The following is a 22,274-nucleotide window of genomic DNA, read 5'->3' on the forward strand; positions in this document are numbered from 1 at the left end:
GCAACAAGCAGTCACTGGCGATGCTGAGGGTTTCTCCTGCCTGTTCTCACTGCGTGGAGAAGAGGTTGAAGATGATGAAGATGATGGGCAGCTGGTTGGAACAGCCTCAGTTCCATTTACAACCCCACAAAGATGTTTATTTATTTTTTCCATTGTTATCCATTAAAATTCATTTTTAATTTTTTTTACTCTCCCTGTCATACCACACAGCCAAAGGCCCCTTTTACATGGGCTGTCTGATCAGGTCCCCCTGTCAGTTTTTCAGACGGACCTGATTGAACCCTCCAGTCTCCTATATGGAGTGGCGGATGCCCGCTGACAACCGCCACCATCCAATCCTGTTGGCCAAAAACAGACGGATGGTGGTCCTACTTTCCATCCATCCAACGGATCGAATCAGATAGCATCGGATTGAAATGGACAAGCAGTCCATTCCATCTGACTGCCTCATAGAGCAGAGTGGGATTGTGTCCATGTTCGCTCTGTATAGCGGCGCGGACAAGACCTGTCATCCACGTGCTCAGCGGGGATTTATCCACTTATGTGGGACGAACCAAAAGACCTCTTAGAATCTTAGAAAACATTTAGTTAACATGTGTGTATATACAGTGCCTTGCAAAAGTATTCGGCCCCTTTGAACTTTGCGACCTTTTGCCACATTTCAGGCTTCAAACATAAAGATATAACTGTAATTTTTTTGTGAAGAATCAACAACAAGTGGGACACAATCATGAAGTGGAACGAAATTTATTGGATATTTCAAACTTTGTTAACAAATAAAAAACTGAAAAATTGAGCGTGCAAAATTATTCAGCCCCTTTACTTTCAGTGCAGCAAACTCTCTCCAGAAGTTCAGTGAGGATCTCTGAATGATCCAATGTTCACCTAAATGACTAATGATGATAAATAGAATCCACCTGTGTGTAATCAAGTCTCTGTATAAATGCACCTGCACTGTGATAGTCTCAGAGGTCCGTTTAAAGCGCAGAGAGCAAGAACAAGGGACACACCAGGCAGGTCTGAGATACTGTTGTGGAGAAGTTTAAAGCCAGATTTGGATACAAAAAAATTTCCCAAGCTTTAAACATCCCAAGGAGCACTGTGCAAGCGATAATATTGAAATGGAAGGAGTATCAGACCACTGCAAATATACGAAGACCTGGACGTCCCTCTAAACTTTCAGCTCATACAAGGAGAAGACTGATCAGAGATGCAGCCAAGAGGCCCATGATCACTCTGGATGAACTGCAGAGATCTACAGCTGAGGTGGGAGACTCGGTCCATAGGACAACAATCAGTCGTATACTGCACAAATCTGGCCTTTATGGAAGAGTGGCAAGAAGAAACCCATTTCTTAAAGATATCCATAAAAAGTGTCGTTTAAAGTTTGCCACAAGCCACCTGGGAGACACACCAAACATGTGGAAGAAGGTGCTCTGGTCAGATGAAACCAAAATCGAACTTTTTGGCAACAATGCAAAACGTTATGTTTGGCGTAAAAGCAACACAGCTCATCACCCTGAACACACCATCCCCACTGTCAAACAAAGTGGTGGCAGCATCATTGTTTGGGCCTGCTTTTCTTCAGCAGAGACAGGGAAGATGGTTAAAATTGATGGGAAGATGGATGGAGCCAAATACAGGACCATTCTGGAACAAAACCTGATGGAGTCTGCAAAAGACCTGAGACTGGGACGGAGATTTGTCTTCCAACAAGACAATGATCCAAAACATAAAGCAAAATCTTCAATGGAATGGTTCACAAATAAACATATCCAGGTGTTAGAATGGCCAAGTCAAAGTCCAAACCTGAATCCAATTGAGAATCTGTGGAAAGAACTGAAAACTGCTGTTCACAAACGCTCTCCATCCAACCTCACTGAGCTTGAGCTGTTTTGCAAGGAGGAATGGGCAAAAATTTCAGTCTCTCGATGTGCAAAACTGATCGAGACATACCCCAAGCGACTTACAGCTGTAATCGCAGCAAAAGGTGGCGCTACAAAGTATTAACTTAAGGGGACCTAATTATTTGGCACACCCAATTTTTCAGTTTTTCATTTGTTAAAAAAAGTTTGAAATATCCAATAAATTCCGTTCCACTTCATGATTGTGTCCCACTTGTTGTTAATTCTTCACAAAAAATTACAGTTTTATATCTTTATGTTTTGAAGCCTGAAATGTGGCAAAAGTTTGCAAAGTTCAAGGGGGCCGAATACTTTCGCAAGGCACTGTATATATATATATATATATATATACACACACAATTTTTGTGTATGATATCGGCCTGGTCACTTATTGTCCACTTCCTGGGTGATCAGGAATTCCATTTTAGGGAACTCAAGGCTAAACAAACATTATCCCATTGTTACAATGTGTTGGAAACTGCTATTTACAGTGTCAATCTGATGGCGGGTTCTTGTTAGGATTATACCTGGAACTCCATTAGGGTGGCCATTTCAGGCCTAACACTGTATATGGTTGCTATGGGGCTATGTGTACAGTATGTGTATAGCTGGTATGTAAGTGGCTAAACATTTGCATATGAGATTCTATAAAAAAAAAAGGGGTTGCCGGGTCATATAGCCAACCCCTTGACAAAGTCCTGATGACGCGTCGGGCCGTGGCTTTACAGCAACTGGAAGTGACGAAGTATGAACAACCAGAAGTGACATTCCGGTAAGTAACTCCGGTTGGCTGAGACACTGCTAGCTGGCACTGTAACCGTGGATGTGTTGTGGATGTAATTCTTAATACATGCTCATTTTTACTTGGAACCATGCAAGTGTGATTTTTTTTATACAAGTCGTGTTTGAGACATACTGCACTAGTGGAGCTCTTCCCTTTCTTCCCATTCATGAGCTGCTTGATCCATTTATATTGAGGTGGAGATCGCTGATATATTAACCCTTTGGGGTTGACAGCTCAGTTACCAAATATGAGAATGTAAGGGAAATAGATCCAGTGAGTTCAAACCTGATGGGGAAGTGGTGGCATGCACTCATGTGGTGTGGTGTGAAGATTTGACGTTTTTATTTAATTTGATGATCCTCAAATTGTGGCAAACTTTGGAACTTTCATTTTTAATCTGGACTATTTATGTGGATTTTCTTTCTTCCTTACTTATCACTGGGTGTATTTATGTTATAGGTTTTCAGTATTTGAATTAGTTGCTTGAACTGTTATTTTGTTATAAAATTCATTATATACACTTTAGCACTGCTGTTTACTTATTTGGATCTGTTTCGGTGAATGCACCTTTTCTAAATAATTGATAATGTAATGCTACTAGTAAAGTAAGTAGTCAGCTTTTTCTGTATGACCTCATCAACATGTGTTTGTTTAATATTCATGTCCTCTGTACTAGAACATCACAATGGCTGTGCATTATTTACTTTTATGTAAGTGCAATATAAGGTGATGTCATTAGATGTTCATCAAAAAAATATATTTCCTGGTTGGCCTTTGTTGGATAATTTATGTAGGATATTTTATATACATACAGTTTTTTTTTTGTTTTATAATATGTACAGTAGGCTATAATTTATGGCCTATTAATGGCAGTTAGGTTGCATTTTACAGCCAAAGCAGTTACCTAAAGGGGGGTTGTAAAATGTAAATTTGCCTAATCAGACTTGAAAGGAATAGTATGAAAAGTATTTATTGATGGTAAGGTTAGATATCAGCTTTTAGTTCCTATAGAGGAACTTATTTACAGTAGTAAAATGCAGACAATGCATCCCTACCCTAAGACCCCATTCACACATCAACGTTTTCATAACATATGGTTTTGTGCATTTAGAAAAAATAAAGCGGACATCGTCCAGGAGTGATGTACCGCAGCTATCTGTAAATAAATGCAGTTAATCGCGGTATAAAGAAAAAATAGGTAAACTGTTGCTATGCAAAAGGCAAGAGATTACTACCGCAGCTAAATGCAGCCGCATGTAAACGCAAGTAATAGCATATAAACACAATGTACAAATCTGAGTAATCTCTGTGCCATGGGTGTTGGAATGTCAAAATAACAAAACATGCTTTTACCAGTGGCAGAACAACCGCCCGTTTAAAAGGGGCCTTAGACTTGAGAGGGGTATTCATGGTAAATGGTGGCTTATTTACCTGGTAAACACTAATGTGAGCTTATTGCCAGTGATTACAAGTAAAGTCTTTTCACCTTGATTAACAATAAGATCAAAGAGTATTTTGAGCTGACCTAGCAGAACCCCCCCCCTAGTGTCAGATTAGTATTTCAGGGCAAAATTTGAGCTGGCAGTCATTGATTCTTTCTCCATCAAGATGAGAGCACAGGTCTAGATTATAACACATAATATTGCATGCGTGGAAGCTATATATTATGCTGGATTGTAGTGTCTCTATGCTTGCTAATATACGCTAGGATGAATGGGACTCTGAAGTCTACTATTCATTGTAATATTCACTCTGTTGGATTTTGTCATCTGTTGCAAATATCTTGTGAACTTTCTTCTGTGCTAGAACTCAATAAATGCAACTCTCTGGAAGAACCGATTGCTGCAGAAATGACTCATATTATAGTAATAATTAATTAATAATCATACCACTACTATGTCACTACAGCTTTTCCTATACTAAATTTTCTCATTGCAGCCTTTCAGCAACTGGCAAATGGAGTATGTGGCATATATGCATATGCAGCAGGCACATGGAGATGACACAATCTGTAGTCCATCAAATCTATAGGAATGTTACCATTTGGTTCAAAAATCCCTCCCTCTACCCCTCTCTCCCCCTCCCCCCTCTCTCATGCACGCTCTCTCTCTCGTGCGCGGGCGCTCTCTCACTCTCTAGCGCTCTCTCTCTCTCCTTTTAAATGTCGCTCAGAGTTCCTGATTCTTTTCAAGTTATCTAATTTGAGACCTGAGTTTTTTCTAAATTGCTAATACATCAGCAACGTAATGTAAGTGTTAATGTAAGTAAATTCTATAATATTTCATAATGTTCCACAACATTGTGCTTTAGCTTTGACAGGATAACCTTCCAAAAATTACAGGATCAATACCTTCCCTGTAGTATGCCCATAAAGTCCAAAAGTGTGCAGTAGCCTTTCTTCACTGATAGCCTCTGGTCTGTCAATCTTGTTACCAAGCAGCAGGACTGGAACATTACCAATGGTTTCATCAGCAAGTAGTGCCTAAAGTACAAAGAATAATACACGTTAAACGAGTTTATTAATGCATTATTGGGATTTACCAGACATATTAATCCTTTTATTTCACCTGCTTTCATAAAGGCTGGATTAACACCTTTAAATTGTGGTGTATTTTTTCACCTAATGTGTTTTCTTTTCAATTCAGAGGAGATGTACCAAAACACATTAATGCATGCTGCAGTGCGTTTTCACACCCACTGTGATGCGCTTTCCAGTGCACGGCAAAACACATTATGCTGCAGGACAACATACTGCAGAAGGTCAAGAAAACAATAAGGATTGTAATATAGTGTAGTAGATAGAGATTTATTATATAAAATTCAAAAGTTGCACTCACATTTAGTGAAATGTTCAAAAGCCCTTAGATAACCATTAGGGGCTCTCAGGAGCCGCTGAAAGCTGGAGCTGCTTGCAGTGCAGCAGAAAGTTCTAGCACATGGTGGATCATCTGGGGTTACCAGCAAATTGATACATTTTTAAAAGTATTTTCACTTGCATTTTGATGAGTTTTTATTGACTTAAAGTGTTACTAATCCCAGGACTCTGCACTCACTATATCTGGTCTGCCACAGTACACAGAACATGCAAATATTTTAGTAAATATAAACTGATAAATACCGTTTTTTCATCAGCAGTTAGAGCAGTATTTTGACTTCTGAGTGTCTGGTTAAAGCTTGTAGGAGTTTTCATTCTCCCATGATTGCCCATGATTGTCCTATCAGGATGCTGGACCCCTGATCCTCAGTCTGGACAGTGCTGATTGGCCCTGTGCTGATCACATGCACTCTCCCAAGAAAAAAAAAAAACTCCCTATCAATACACACCAAACTGAGCATGTGCAGCCTGTCCCCTAGCTCTGTAAACATCAGAATTTTTTATGGAGTCAGTTTAAGGAGATGATCAGAGGAGACAGGATTGAACAGGCTTTACATAATGCAGAGAATTAACCCCTTAAGTTTCACAGTGAGTATTGCAAGCATTCTTTACTGCATATATACACTGATTTTACTGCTGTGGGTTTAGTAACACTTTAAATAGAAAATGCATGACTAAAAAAATGCAATCGTGTGATTAAGCCTTGTGTTTTATCCATATTTGCATGCCAAAACTGACGTGTAAGAGTGACAGGGTTGGGTTGTTTGCCTAATAAGACTAGTTTGCATAATAATGTGGAGAAAAGCATAAATAAATGCACATTAAATAAAAAAATGGAATTAAAATGCTGAATACAATTAAATGAACTGTATAATGGTTTGTGTTTTATTTCTTCATTATGGTCAGGACAAAAACATGCAATATTTAAAGCTGATTTTTCCACCGGTAAATATAAAATAATTTGCATGTACAAACATTGTCAGCAGGTGGAATGATTATCAGAATACAAAATTTTAACCAGAAACAGAGTGGCCATTAGTTGACTGAATAAAAATGACATATAAACAATATCAAGTACTGTACATGCACATCCATTTGTTCCTGAAGGTGAGTTGCACCATCACTGGTAATAAGTGCTGCTAGCCTCTTCACAGGACCTGAGAGCATCTTACTCTAAATAAAAGAAGTAGATGATGGGGGATGTTTTTCTCCTTTATGTAAAGCAACTTCAAATATTCTGTGTGAAGTAATGCACAATTTTAGTCTTTTGATTCTTCTTTTCGTGGAAAAATGGTTATCTACTGATGCTCAAGAGATACTTATGCTGCTTCATTTTTTTTAATTTTACGTTATTTTAAGGTTATTCCTGCTAAAAAAAGAAAACAGGAAATCAACAGAATAGTGCTGGGATGTTACCAGAAAAATAGTCACTCCAGAAACATTTCCCTTCCATATTAATGCTAGAGAATAAAAAGTTTACGGGGCCCATAGCAAATAAGCCATGTCAAAGAGAACAAAAACCAGATAAGTAGTTTGTCCTGTTGGAGAAAATTGTTATTGCTAATAAAGCTTTTCCAAAAGTCTTTCTATCCACATTCAAATCTTCAGTGTTCCAAAAAAATTATGATTCCAACTATTCTCTATCCAACCTGCACTGACACCAGATATCCACAATTTTCTGGAAGTCCTGGTAAATCCATACATTGAAAACAAAACCAAGCACTGTAGTATATAAACACACTGCCCTTGTGCTATGTCCAAACCAAAGTGGTGATATATGAGTAGCTGCTCCTTAACACTTGGCATGCACAAGAAAACCACCTGTGCTATACTCTTAGGCCGCATGCATCCTGTATTTGCTATGATGCCATTTCTGCTTCCTAAACACCCCTGCCTATAATAAAATAAGTGTAGATATTCAACACACAAATTAAGATGTAAAAAGGTGATTGTAGTGCTTATGTGTGCATGGACACATAGGCTAACATAAACGCCTGTAAGAGAACGCTGTGCAAAGACATGTTCCCGTCAGAAACCTGACAATGGCCAATGCGCATGCGCGAACTCGCGCAACCGCGCACGCACGTTCGCGAATGCGCAACGTGCGTTAGACATTGGCGCCAAAGGGACTATTTAAACCCAGTCCTTACACTGCTCTAGTGCTGCTTTGTCTTCAGCCTTGGATACCTGTTGCCTGTTTACCTGCATCTTGTTCCTAGTTCCAGACCCGGCTTGTCCTGACGATTCTCTGCTCTCTCCGCCTGCACCGACCTTGGCTTGTCCTGTGACCTCTCTTCCTGTCTGCTCCTACTGGCTTTTACGTTACCGATTGGCTCTTAACCCGGCTTGTCTTACCACGCTTCTGTCATTCCCAGATCCGTCCATCCTGCCCAGGAGGCTCATCAGGCTCCTCCTGTTACCCAGGAACTCCTGCTTCCAGCACCTGCTGCCTGCTCATCACCATGGTCACCGGACTTCCCTGGCGACCCTCACCAGTGGCCATCGTCCGCTTCAAGCAAACCTCCAGGCGCTCGTGCTACTCTATACTCCGGTGCCCCCTGTCTGCACTATCAGGGGTCCCGAGTCGGAGGCGCAAGAGAGGCCTTCCTCACAGTATCAGGCTCATCTCCAGGTATGTGATAACGCCTATGTGTGCATGGGCACATAGGCTAACATAGAGTGGCAATTAGGGCCAGAAAAAAAGTCATACACCTGTAAAACAGGCGTTTGCCAGCTGCAGTGTGCCCGAGGCCCTATATTTTTAACACCATGTAAAAACATGTAGTGAGTAGTGACTGATATACTTGATACCACAAAATGATGCCACTCCCAGCACTTTGTCAGGGGACAGCAAGAACATTCAAGCCACCCTGGGGCATTCTACAAAGTGATCCAGCAGCTCTGTTGTGTATTTATAGCAAAAATGGTTCCCCTTATATACTATATTACCAAAAGTATTGGGACACCGGCCTTTACACGCACATGAACTTTAATGGCATCCCAGTTTTAGCCTGTAGGGTTCAATATTGAGTTGGCCCACCCTTTGCAGCTTATGGACAAAGTCCATAAAGACATAGATGAGTGAGTTTGGGGTGGAGGAACTTGAGTGGCCTGCACAGGGTCCTGACCTCAACCCGATAGAACACCTTTGGGATTAATTAGAGTGCAAACTGTGAGCCAGGCCTTAGTGCCTGACCTCACAATTGCACTTCTGGAAGAATGGTTAATGTAAACATACCCTATCATTCGAAAATCCATGATGAAGGTAGCCAATCACCCCAATGTAAACACAGTAAAGAAGAAGAAAACCCCCTGATTGGGTGGAACTATGTAGGCAACCAAAGATCAACAATAGTAAATTAGCATAACAAAAAACAGTTTTATTGCAATTGTAGAAAAATGAGAGTAACATGTCTAAGTATAATTTGGACAAATAACAGTGCAATACACAGACAAGAATAATAAAATATTTTTCACGGCTTCTATTGGATGGTCATCAAAATGTGTGGAACATCGGTGTAACAATATCTCCAAAAAAGCCTGATTCGTTTCAATTAAAAAAACTTCCTTTAGGGGTCTAGGATTTGGAGTTGTACATATTCCTGCATCATTTTAATAAAGGAACATCATTTAAATCATGTAACTATTTATTTTCACATTAAGCTAAGTTGCAAATACTGCATCTTCAACTTTTATCTATAAGTTACATATCAATTAACCACTTGCCAACCGCTCACTCGAGCTCTACTGCGGCAAAGTGGTTAGTTCCCGTCCAGTGACGTAGACCTACGTCAATGGACTCCTCCCCTTGTGGGCCAGTTGGCCAGGGGAGGAGCGGCGGTGATCACCGCCGCTCTTCCCCGATCGTCGGGGAATCGAGTTTGGAGATCTGCCCGCTTGTGTAAACAAAGCGAGCGGATCTCCTAAGTGACAGGCAGGGTTAGATTGCAGGGTTCAGCATAGCTGAACCTGCGATCTGTCCCTGTGTCACTCAGTCACCTCCCCCCACACATGTCAGTAAGCACCAGGCATACATTAACCCCTCCCTCTCCAATAAAATTAACCCCTTCCCTGCCAGTGTCATTTTTACAGTAACAGTGCATATTTATAGCACTGATTACTGTAGTAATGTCACTGGTACCCCCAAAAGTGTCAAAAATGTCAGTCAAGGGTCCGATCTGTCCGCCGCAATGTCGCAGTCCCGCAAAAAAAAAAAACGCAGATCGCCGCCATTACTCTTTAAAAAAAAAAACACCAAAAATGACAGAAATCTTTCCCTTAGTTAGTAAACGCAATAACTTTTGCGCAAAACCAATCAAAATATGCTTATTGCGATTTTTTTTACCAAAAATATGTAGCAGAAAACAAATTTTGATTTTTACATTTTTTTGGGGGGGGGGGGGGGGAATTTCATATAAAAAAATGTGAAAAATATTGTTATTTTTTCAAAATTGTCGCTCTTTTTATTTTATAGCGCAAAAAGTAAAAATCGCACAGGTGATCAAATACCACCAAAAGAAAGCTCTGTTTGTGGGAAAAAAAGGACGTAAATCTCGTTTGGGTATGGCATCGCATGACTACGCAATTGTCAGTTAAAGTCGCACAGTGCTGAATCGCAAAAAGTGGCCTGGACGTAAGAAAGCAAAATCCTCCGGTGGTAAAGTGGTTAAAGTATTCTTGGTGACTCAAGAGCCGTGTGGGTTAAAACCAAAGAAGAAATTAGAGGAGGAAGGCCGGGAGACAGATGTAATTGTCTCAACTGTACGACACGTGTCAACATGAGGTCCCCACTAAGAAATGGGCCAAAGATATTCCTGTGGTCAAACAAGAGGGGGGCCCTTCTTCTAAAACAGAAAATCATATATGCAGTATGTCAGGACTGTGTTCAAGAAAAATGTTGGAAGGGGAACAAATGTTGGAAGGTATATATTAATGTTGGAAAGGTATCAAAGGTACAAAAAGTTGAAAAGGACAAAACTGTTACCTGGATGCTAGGGGTACATGAGGTGTTCCCCTCCAGGTTTTTGTAAAGGATTTCAATATTCTTAGATCTCATTAGATTCCTATATGAATACATATAATGAGATGTGGTTACCCATTTCACAATAAGGTGTCTGTGGTTTAGACAGGCAACTCAAGTTTAAAAGAAAGCCCCACCAAAACCGAGCACTGGGTATGTTGATGTACAAAAAAAGAGAAATGTTTTGTATATTTTTCATGAGAGAGGGCTCACCTGCATGGTATGTTTGATCTCGTGTGTAGACCGGCGTGATCTGTGGGTCATACTAACTTTGGCCCTGGTTTAAATGTAGAAACCAATGCCCACGCATGTGCAGTGTCGCTAGGTGGACGCGCATGTGCGGGGATATGGCCAATGGGACAAACTGGCCCTGGAGCTCACGGCGCCGCCCCGACATGACGCAGGGATGCGCAATGTGCTCCAGAGGCACAAGCGTGCGGTTGTGACCTCACCAAGGGGGCTACCGCCCTGTTAAGCTGGTGACGGGTCAGTCGTCCAAGTGAGGTCACTGAATAAGGGGGCCCCAAGCAAATGCTCAATGACCCCCCCCCCCGGCATGCTGGGTGAGAAACAATTGGTAGTGGTCCTTAACCACTTCTGGACAGGAAGGATTTGCCCCCTTAATGACCAGGCCATTGTTTACGATTCGGCACTGCGTTATTTTAATGAACAATTGCGCAATCGTGCGACGCTGTACCTAAATGAAATGTATGTCTTTTTTTCCCCCACAAATAGAGCTTTCTTTTGGTGGTATTTGATCACCTGTGCGATTTCTGTTTATTGCGCTATAAAAAAAAAAAGTGCGACAATTCTGAAAAAAAAAAAAAAAAAAAATTTCACCCCCCCCCCCCCCCCAAAAAAAAAATTAAAAATATAATTTTTTCATCGTTTTAGGTCGATTTGGATTCTGCTACATATTTTTGATAAAAAAAATCCCAATAGGCTTATTTTGATTGGTTTGTGCAAAAGTTATCGCGTCTACAAACTAGGGGAGAGATTTATGTCATTTTTATTTTTTATTTTTTTTTACTAGTAATGGCGGCGATCTGAGATTTTAAGCAGGACTGCGACATTGTGGTGGACAGATCGGACCCCTAACTGACATTTTTGCCACTTTTAGGGGGACCAGTGACATTACTACAGTAATCAGTGCTAAAAATATGCAGGGTTACTGTAATAATGACACTGGCAGGGAAGGGGTTAACCCAGGGGTGATTAAAGGGTCTAGTGTGAGCCTAGGGGAGTGTTTTCTAACTTTATGGGGGAGGGACTTGTTAAATGAACTCAGAGACCTGTGATCCTATATAGGAGGACCACAGGCGCTCTGTGTTTATTTCAGAGAGAACAACGGTTTGTTGTGTTTACAACAGCAGACCGTAGTTTTCTCTCAGCAGGGAGCGATCTCGGGTGCCCGGTGGCAATCCCGGCCGCCGATCCCGTGGAATGGCTTCCCCGCTTCCTAATGGAAGCGAGCGTGTGCTTCCCCAGGAGCGCTTCTGTGGACCGACATACCCATACGTCAGTTCGTGCAGCTGGGCCAGCCTGCCGCAGTATATCGCAAGTGATTAAACAGCTATACAGATAACAACAGCTGGTCTTTGTTACAGTATAACAACAATTTCCATTCAATTGACATGAACATCAAATACAGATGCATAGCATGAGACCAAGTAAAGTGACATTTCACAAAGAGGTTTTGAAGGAACTATATAGTAGTGTCTATAACTATGGACTAGAAAGATGATCAAGAGGAGGTATGCAGGAGGTTGTAAGAGTTCTTATGAATCTATACGATGAATAATATATGAATATTACATGCCAATTCTTTTTTACAACCTCCCGAAGTGAATCCCTCTAAAAATAGTTGGTAACTTTTTTACCTGAAACACGTCGGGTTTTTTGGAGATATTGTTACACCAATGTTCCACACATTTTGATGACCATCCAATTGAAGCCATGAAAAAATTATACTGAGACATGTTACTCTCATTTTTATACAATTTCAATAAAACTGTTTTTTTTTTATTTTTTTACGCTAGTTTACTATTGTTGACATTTGGTTGCCTACATAGTCCCACCCAACCAGGGGGTATTCTTCTTTACTGGAAGAATGGTCAAACATTCCCATAGACACACTCCTAAACCTCAATATTGCACCCTACAGACTAAGACTGGGATGCCATTAAAGTTCATGTGCGTGTAAAGACAGGTGTCCCAATACTTTTGGTAATATAGTGTATGTATGACATATGCAAGCTGTAAAATACCACTGATTACATCATAAACTGTATATAATATATATGGAAATATTTTAGCATATTAAACATGCCAGTTAAACACATAATGTTATGCAGCTCACTATAACAATTTATTCTTTTACCTTGGTAAAGAAACTTGCGCTGGATTCATGAATCTGCAAAATAATTTAAAGCGGAGTTCCACCCAAAAGTGGAACTTCCGCTTTAGGTAGTTCTAACCCCCTGACATGCCACATTTGGCATGTCATTTTTTTTTGGGGGGGGGGGGAGAGGGGACCTAGTTTTGACATGTACCCGCTCCTCTCCCCCTCCCTCCCTGCAATCTTCTGGGACATGTCAGAGGTCCCAAAAGATTGCCGGCCAATCACAACGCGTAGCGCAGCTCGCGCATGCACAGTGCGTGCCCGGCTGTGAATCCGCAAACTGTCACAGCAAGGTGCCCACACCAGTGATGCCGGTGCCACAGAGCAGAGAGGGAGAAGAGCGAGGCTTCGGGCGGCCGCATCGCTGGACCGTTGGACAGGTGAGTGTGTTTAGGCTGGAACTCCGCTTTAAGCCATGATAAAGTGGCCTCTCAAACAATTATATCACTTGATATTATTGCTTGAGAGACCACTTTAGAAAGCTTCAGGTTCCATCATAGATGCTTGAATCTGGGTTTTAATAGAAAATCCCTTGCCAATAAAAAGCTGACCTCTAAATGAAGCAATTATTTGAAAAACATTACAAAATAACAGTATTTTTTTACCTATCAAGATTCCAATACAGTATATGGATTTTAGCTCTGGAATGGGCATTATCTTGTACAAACACCACATCTCTATCAAAGATTATATGACAATATAAAATATTAACATTGGGACTTTTCAGGTGCCAAGTAAATACGATTCATATATATATATACTGTGTATATATATATATATATATATATATATATATATATATATATATATATATACATATACACAGTATCTCACAAAAGTGAGTGCACCCCTCACATTTTTGTAAATATTGTATTATATCTTTTTATGTGACAACACTGAAGAAATTACACTTTGATACAATGTAAAGTAGTGAGTGTACAGCTTGTATAACAGTGTAAATTTGCTGTCCCCTCAAAATAACTCAACACACAGGCATTAATGTCTAAACCGATGGCAACAAAAGTGAGTACACCTCTAAGTAAAAATGTCCAAATTAGGCCCAATTAGCCATTTTCCCTCCTCCCCAATGTCATGTGACTCGTTAGTGTTACAAGGTTTCTGGTGTAAATGGGGAGCAGGTGTGGTCTATTTGGTGTTATCACTCTCACTCTCTCATACTGGTCACTGGAAGTTCAACATTGCACCTCATGGTAAAGAACTCTCTGAGGATCCAAAAAAGAAAAATTGTTGCTCTACCTAAAGATGGCTTAGGCTATAAGAAGATTGCCAAGACCCTGAAACTGAGCTGTAGACCATACAGCGGCTTAACAGGACAGGTTCCACTTAGAACAGGCCTCGCCATGGACAACCAAAGAAGTTGAGTGCATGTGCTTAACGTCCTATCCAGAGGTTGTCTTTGGAAAGTAGACGTATGAGTGCTGTCAGCATTGCTGCAGAGGTTGAAGGGGTGGGGGGTCAGCCTGTCAGTGCTCAGACCATACGCCGCACACTGCTCTCGTCCCAGAAGGAAGCCTCTTCTAAAGATGATGCACAAGAAAGCCCGCAAACAGTTTGCTGAAGACAAGCAGACTAAGGACATGGATTACTGGAACCATGTCCTGTGGTCTGATGAGACCAAAATAAACTTATTTGGTTCAGATGGTGTCAAGCGTGTGTCGCGGCAACCAGGTGAGGAGTACAAAGACAAGTGTGTCTTGCCTACAGTCAAGAATGTAGAAATCCAACACAGACAAAGCCGCTCAGGTGAGATAATAAACCAGGTGCGAGTCGGATCCGCAATCCAGGCAGCATTCAAAAACAAGAGATGGTGACCGCAGGTGTAGATGAAAGCATTGAAGTATTTATTCACCACGACAAGTAACAGAAATGACTGGCACATCACAGGACAGGTATAAAGGTTGACGCGTTTCACATAACCATCAATTATGAGTAAGCGATAGACCGTGTCGTGAAACGCGTCAACCTATATACCTGTCCTGTGATGTGCCAGTAATTTCGGTTACTTGTCGCAGTGAATAAGGGTTAAGGCAGTGCTGGAAAATAATTTTGGCCACACAAAATATTGACACTTTGCTGGAAAATAATGGTGGCCACACAAAATATTGACTCTTTGAGCCCAATTCGGACATTTTCCCTTAGCGGTGTACTCACTTTTGTTGCTAGCAGTTTAGATATTAATGGCTGTGTATTTGATTTATTTTGAGGGGACAACAAATTTACACTGTTATACAAGCTGTACACTAACTACTTTACATTGCAGCAAAGTGTCATTTCTTCAGTGTTGTCATATGAAAAGATATTAAAAAAAATTACAAAAATGTGAGGGGTGTACTCACTTTTGTGAGATACTGTATTTATTTTTAATGTTATAGACTCCCTTTTTTTTTCATATGTAGAAACATACATTAAAAACATATCCTTTAACATTGTATGCAAGTGTTTCAGTATTAAAAAACTGACAAATTGATTCCACATGAAAGCCTTCCCTCTTATATCCCATCGCTTAGCTACTTTCGGTATTGACCCTTTTTTTCCCCGTTCTGATAGCTAAATCGCCAATAAGTCAGGGTTGAGATTCAACCTGTTTCAAAGCACACATACACTTTTGCTTCTGGAAATATGAAGGATGATTACAAATGTGAAGTCAACTGTGCCCAGATGCTAAATGCTCTAGTCACCTAACACCACAATGGCCACCTAGTAGGTAAATTAAACATAGGGAGGCCCTCAGAGCCACCCAGCTGTATATCTGCAAACTGTATAATCTTTAGACACCACTCTAGTATTCATGAACACTCTCCTCAGGGGGTATACCAGGTCATACATGGGGTTAACTTGCTTTAGGTGGAGCCTTGTAGCTTCAGAGTTGTAGCAATCTGATTTAACCGCTTGCCGACCGCCGCACAAATATTTACTGCGGCGGTCAGCCCCTCACAGGCAAAGGCTCTAGGGAGCGAGCGCGCGCCGCCGGAGGCGCGCTCCCGGTCCCGTACGATCACGCCCCCCCCCCCGCGCGTGTGCCCGGCGGACCCGATGTCCTGTCACTGGTAACCCCAAAAGTGTCAAAAATGTCAGTCAAGGGTCCGATCTGTCCGCCGCAATGTCGCAGTCCCGCCAAAAAAATCGCAGATCAATGCCATTACTCGTTAAAAAAAAAAACAACAAAAATGACAAAAATCTTTCCCTTTGTTAGTAAATGCGATAACTTTTGCGCAAACCAATCAAAATACGCTTTTTGCGATTTTTTTTACCAAACATATGTAGCATAAAACAAATTGGCCGAAAATGTTAAAAAATTTTGATTTTTACATTTTTTTTTGGGAATTTCACATAAAAAATTGTGAAAAATATTGTTATTTTTGCAAAATTTACGCTATTTTTTTGTTTATAGCGCATGATCAAAAAATCGCACAGGTGATCAAATACCACCAAAAGAAAGCTCTGTTTGTGGGAAAAAAAGGACCTCAAATTTGTTTAGGTACAGCGTCGCACGACCGTGCAATTGTCCGTTAAAGTCACGCAGTGCCGAATCGCAAAATAGGCCCTAGTCAGGAAGGGGGTAAAACCTTCCAGGGCTTAAGTGGTTAAATCTGCTGGCTCCACTTCAGAGCAACCCCCACCTGTAGAGGAGGTACACAGGTGTAAAATAAAATGATGAGAGTCTTATTAAAGTGGCACCTAAAAAGTCCCAATGCTCATATTGTTCATCGTGTCAAAGGTTAAAATATTATTTATTACAGAATACATAACTGAAATAAAGCAATTGTAAAGTCTCATTGTTTTTCCTATAAAAATAACAAACATGTTATACTTTTCTCCTCTATGCGGTTGGATTTGCACAGAGCAGCCCGGGATCCTCCTCCTCTCGGGTCCCTCTTCTGTGATCCTGGCCCCTCCCTTCTGTTGAGTGCCTACACAGCAAGAAGCTTGCTATGGGGGCACCTGTCCATTCAGACATGGAGCCCCACTCCGGCCCCCTCTCTCCTGATTGGCTAGCTGACTTTGATTGACAGCAGTGGCAGCCAATGGCGCCGCTGCTGTGTATCAGCTAATCAGAAGGAAGAATCTCAGACGGCTGAGACACTTGTGGACATCTCTGGACAGAGAGGGACCTCAGGTAAGTGTTAAGGGGGCCGAATGGGGCTGCTACACACAGAACATCTTTTTATCCTAATGCATACAGATAAAAAAACCTTCTGACTTTACAACTCCTTTAACTTTAAATATACAGTATATGTGCTATATAAAAATTATCTTCTTGCAATGTCAATCTTTCTTTCGTACATAAACCCTATAAAAAACAATGTAATGCTAGACAGAGACCATACACCCTTCACATGGGTTGTACTCTGCCAAGCATTAAGTTTATTCTTCTACATAATTAAATCACTATGAGGATAGGCTAAGTAAATAAGCTTCTCATATGAAATGTCAACAATAAACTGCTATTGCAGACAATTGTCCTCGGGCATAAAACGATATTGTCTAATCCTTACTCAATTGTTCACATACACTGAATGCTGCTTACTGTATTAGGTTTTGGGCAGAATTTAAGTTTTTCTGTTCTTTAAATTATAAGTTCATTACGCCCTGGAAGGATAGGCTAAGTACCTTTAAATAAGTTTAATGTCAACAATTAACTTCTTAGAGCTCTTTCACGCACTCCGCTCCTTCGGCGGACTCCGTTTATCTCAGCGGGGGATCGATCCGCCGATCCCCCGCTGAGCAGGAGAATGACAGCTGTTCTCCGCACTGTGTGCGGAGACAGAGCTGTCAGAGCCCCATACATCTCTATGGGTGAATCGGATGGTAACGGACTGTCGAAAATAGGGTTTCCATCCGTCCAGATTTGACGGATTGGATCAGATCGGATCGGATGTCAGCGGACATGTCTCCATAGAGATGCATGGGGAGACCGTTCAGATCCGCCAAAAAAACTGACAGGCGGATCTGAAAGGTCCGCCTGTGTGGAAGGGGCCTAATGCAGACAATTGCCTTCAGGATATAAACCCATCTCTGTGCATACTTAATTTAAATCCTATTTTAAATAGCAGAAAGCCTTGAATTCTATGCAAGATCTACAACATCGAGCAGCTTTCAGTGCGACATATCATAGGGAATGGAAGATCTCACTTTACCTCAATAGCAAGAGGATAGACAGACATCCTAAACTTTGGAATGCAACAAATTTGAGCAACATGCAGACAACCAAGCAAGGATTAGACCTTGTAGTGCTTAACTACCTATTGATAAGGAGTGCTTTACACTCTCAGCAGATACTAGGCATTGTGAATATGGTCACTGTGATGGAAAAGGAAGGAAAATCTCTCTAACAGGGACACACAGCTATAACACACTTGTTGTTTTACAAGCTGGGTGGGGGTTGATCTGCGTCTCCACTGCAGAAATTTTCTGTGCCTTAAATAAAGTAGGGGGGAACAGGGACACAGACATCAATAGAAACCCCACAGGGGCTTTAACCCCCAACCCTTCCTATTAGAAACTGAAAATGAAATTAGTTACACTTAAAGAGGAGCTTCAGTCATTTCTGCAAAAATTAAAACATTTAGCTGCTGACTTTTAATAAACAGACAATCATCTATACAAGGAACCAGCACAATCCTCACCCATGCCGGTTCTTCGTCAGTCTTCGGGTCCCCGGCACCAGCATTTTAGCCGTTGGCAGCTGGCTGTAACTCCTTGCGACTTCATAGCTGGCTGCCCACTGCACATATGTGAGTTGCACTGTGCTTTGTGAATGGCGCTGCAGTGCCCTGGGACCTGTGATGTGTTCCAGAAGGATTCAAACAGTGGGGGGGAACTTCCAGTGGATCGGCAGCGATGGACCGACCAGATGTGGAAGTGGGTACCTATCAAAACCAGGTATCTGCCCCCCCCCCCAAAATAAAATGTTCTAAATGTGGCAGAGGGAGGAGGATGAAGAGCAGTACGACACCTTTGGGTGAAGTTACGCTTTAAACAAACAGGGATTTATATACATAGTTGCAGTCAATAAAAAGGTCAGTTATAGGTAGACACTAATGAGCTAAATCACTCTTTGGCATCTATCTCTTGGAGAAACCAGTGGTGACATCTGCCTGCCAAAATGAATTGCCCTATTTTTTTTCTAAATTGGTGTTTTAATTGCAAACGCACTCCTTGGAAGTTGATTTCTGTAATGCACTATCCATTATACTGTATATACACTATATTATCAAAAGTATTAGGACCCATGCTTTTACACAAACATGAACTTTAATGGCATCCCAATCTTAGTCTGTAGGGTTCAATATTGAGTTGGCCCACCCTATGCAGCTATAACAGCTTCAACTCTTCTGGGAAAAACTTCAACTCTTCTATGCACAAAGTTTAGGAGTGTGTCTATGGGAATGTTTAACCATTCTTCCAGAGGTGCATTTGTGAGGCCAGGCATGGATGTTGGAGGAGAAGGCCTGGCTTGCAGTCTGCGCTCTAATTCATTCCAAAGGTGCTCTATCCGGTTGAGGTCAGCACTGTGCAGGCCAGTCAAGTTCCTCCACCCCAAACTCGCTCATCTATGTCTTTATGGAACTTGCTTTGTGCACTCGTCCAAATTTGGTGGAGAAGGGATTATGGTGTGGGGTTGTTTTTCAGGGGTTGGGCTTGGCCTTTTTGTTCCAGTGAATGGAACTCTTAAGGCATCAGCATACTAAGACATTTTGGACAATTTCATGCTCCCAACTTTGTAGTAACAGTTAGGGGATGCCCCCTTTCTGTTCCAACATTACTGTGCACCAGTGCACAAAGCAAGATCCATAGACATGGATGAGCGAATTTGGGGTGGAAGAACTTGACCGTCCTGCACAGTCCTGACCTCAACATAATGAAACACCTTTGGGATGAATTAGAGTGGAGACTGCAAGCCAGGCCTTCTCGTCAACATCAGTGCCTGACCTCACAAATGCGCTTCTGGAAGAATGATCAAACATTCCCATAGACACATACCTAAACTCTGTGGACAGCCTTCCCAGAAGAGTTGAAGCTGTTATAGCTGCAAAAGTTTGGCCAACTCAAGCTTGAACACTATAGACTAAGGTTGGGATGCTATTGAAAGTTCATCTGCGTGGAAAAGCAGGCGTCCCAATACTTTTGGTAATATAGTGTGTGTGTGTGTGTGTGTATATATATATATATATATATATATATATATATATATACAGTGGGTACGGAAAGTATTCAGACCCCCTTAAATTTTTCACTCTTTGTTATATTGCAGCCATTTGCTAAAATCATTTAAGTTTATTCTTCTTCCTCATGAATGTACACATAGCACCCCATACTGACAGAAAAACACAGAATTGTTGACATTGTTGCAGATTTATTAAAAAAGAAAAACTGAAATATCACATGGTCCTAAGTATTCAGACCCTTTGCTGTGACACTCATATATTTAACTCAGGTGCTTTCCATTTCTTCTGATCATCCTTGAGATGGTTCTACACCTTCATTTGAGTCCAGCTGTGTTTGATTATACTGATTGGACTTGATTAGGAAAGCCACACACCTGTCTATATAAGACCTTCCAGATCACAATGCATGTCAGAGCAAATGAGAATCATGAGGTCAAAGGAACTGCCTGAAGAGCTCAGAGACAGAATTGTGGCAAGGCACAGATCTGGCCAAGGTTACAAAAAGATTTCTGCTGCACTTAAGGTTCCTAAGAGCACAGTGGCCTCCATAATCCTCAAATGGAAGACGTTTGGGACGACCAGAACCCTTCCTAGAGCTGGCCGTCCGGCCAAACTGAGCTATCGGGGGAGAAGAGCCTTGGTGAGAGAGGTAAAGAAGAACCCAAAGATCACTGTGGCTGAGCTCCAGAGATGCAGTCAGGAGATGGGAGAAAGTTGTAGAAAGTCAACCATCACTGCAGCCCTCCACCAGTCGGGGCTTTATGGTAGAGTGGCCCGACGGAAGAATCTCCTCAGTGTAAGACACATGAAAGCCCGCATGGAGTTTGCTAAAAAACACCTGAAGGACTCCAAGATGGTGAGAAATAAGATTCTCTGGTCTGATGAGACCACAATAGAACTTTTTGGCCTTAATTCTAAGCGGTATGTGTGGAGAAAACCAGGCACTGCTCATCACCCGTCCAATACAGTCCCAACAGTGAAGCATGGTGGTGGCAGCATCATGCTGTGGGGGTGTTTTTCAGCTGCAGGGACAGGACGACTGGTTGCAATCGAGGGAAAGATGAATGCGGCCAAGTACAGGGATATCCTGGACAAAAACCTTCTCCAGAGTGCTCTGGACCTCAGACTGGGCCGAAGGTTTACCTTCCAACAAGACAATGACCCTAAGCACACAGCTAAAATAATGAAGGAGTGGCTTCACAACAACTCCGTGACTGTTCTTGAATGGCCCAGCCAGAGCCCTGACTTAAACCCAATTGAGCATCTCTGGAGAGACCTAAAAATGGCTGTCCACCAACGTTTACCATCCAACCTGACAGAACTGGAGAGGATCTGCAAGGAGGAATGGCAGAGGATCCCCAAATCCAGGTGTGAAAGACTTGTTGCATCTTTCCCAAAAAGACTCCTGGCTGTATTAGATCAAAAAGGGGCTTCTACTAAATACCGAGCAAAGGGTCTAAATACTTAGGACCATGTGATATTTCAGTTTTTCTTTTTTAATAAATCTGCAACAATGTCAACAATTCTGTGTTTTTCTGTCAGTATGGGGTGCTATGTGTACATTCATGAGGAAGAAGAATGAACCTAAATGATTTTAGCAAATGGCTGCAATATAACAAAGAGTGAAAAATTTAAGGGGGTCTGAATACTTTCCGTACCCACTGTATATATGAATCAGACCATAATACTAAACATGTGTGTGCAAGGAAGACATTCCCATGATGGAAACTGTTTCCTGAGTGTCATGTGTCCCTGAATTCAAATTGCTGGACAGCTAGAGCTCGTATGGTTCTTCTTGTGGTGCTGGATTTGTACACTAAGGAGAATTCCAGGCAACATGCTATATTCGTGCTAGTCAAGACACCAATGGATGCAATGGATCCTGAATATGCCTTTTATTCTTTGCTTAAAGCAAGCCCTACCTCTATTTTAATATTTTTGAAGAAAAATCCTGACAAAGAGCAGTGACACCACAAGATGCCTGTTGTAGTAGAGTATTGGATCCTGCACTACAGTTTCCCACGCGATCCCACGTTTTTAGCATTTGTCCTAATAAACATACTGTACATTTATGGATTTACACTATGAGATGCCTTTCTG

General features: G+C 41.5%; 1 protein-coding gene across 1 annotated transcript in view; it reads right to left on the reverse strand.

The window, feature by feature from the left end:
- Nucleotides 1-22,274, reverse strand: part of SAR1B (secretion associated Ras related GTPase 1B) — a 213,688-nt gene that overhangs the window by 6,572 nt on the left and 184,842 nt on the right. Inside the window, exon 6 of the mRNA XM_082252647.1 lies at nucleotides 5,039-5,170. Within this exon, the coding sequence (XP_082108773.1) occupies nucleotides 5,039-5,170 (132 nt within the window). The remainder of the gene's footprint in view (nucleotides 1-5,038; nucleotides 5,171-22,274) is intronic.

Source organism: Pelophylax lessonae (genome assembly GCF_965119305.1).
Source record: "Pelophylax lessonae genome assembly, chromosome: 4".
Taxonomy (NCBI): Eukaryota; Metazoa; Chordata; class Amphibia; order Anura; family Ranidae; genus Pelophylax; species Pelophylax lessonae.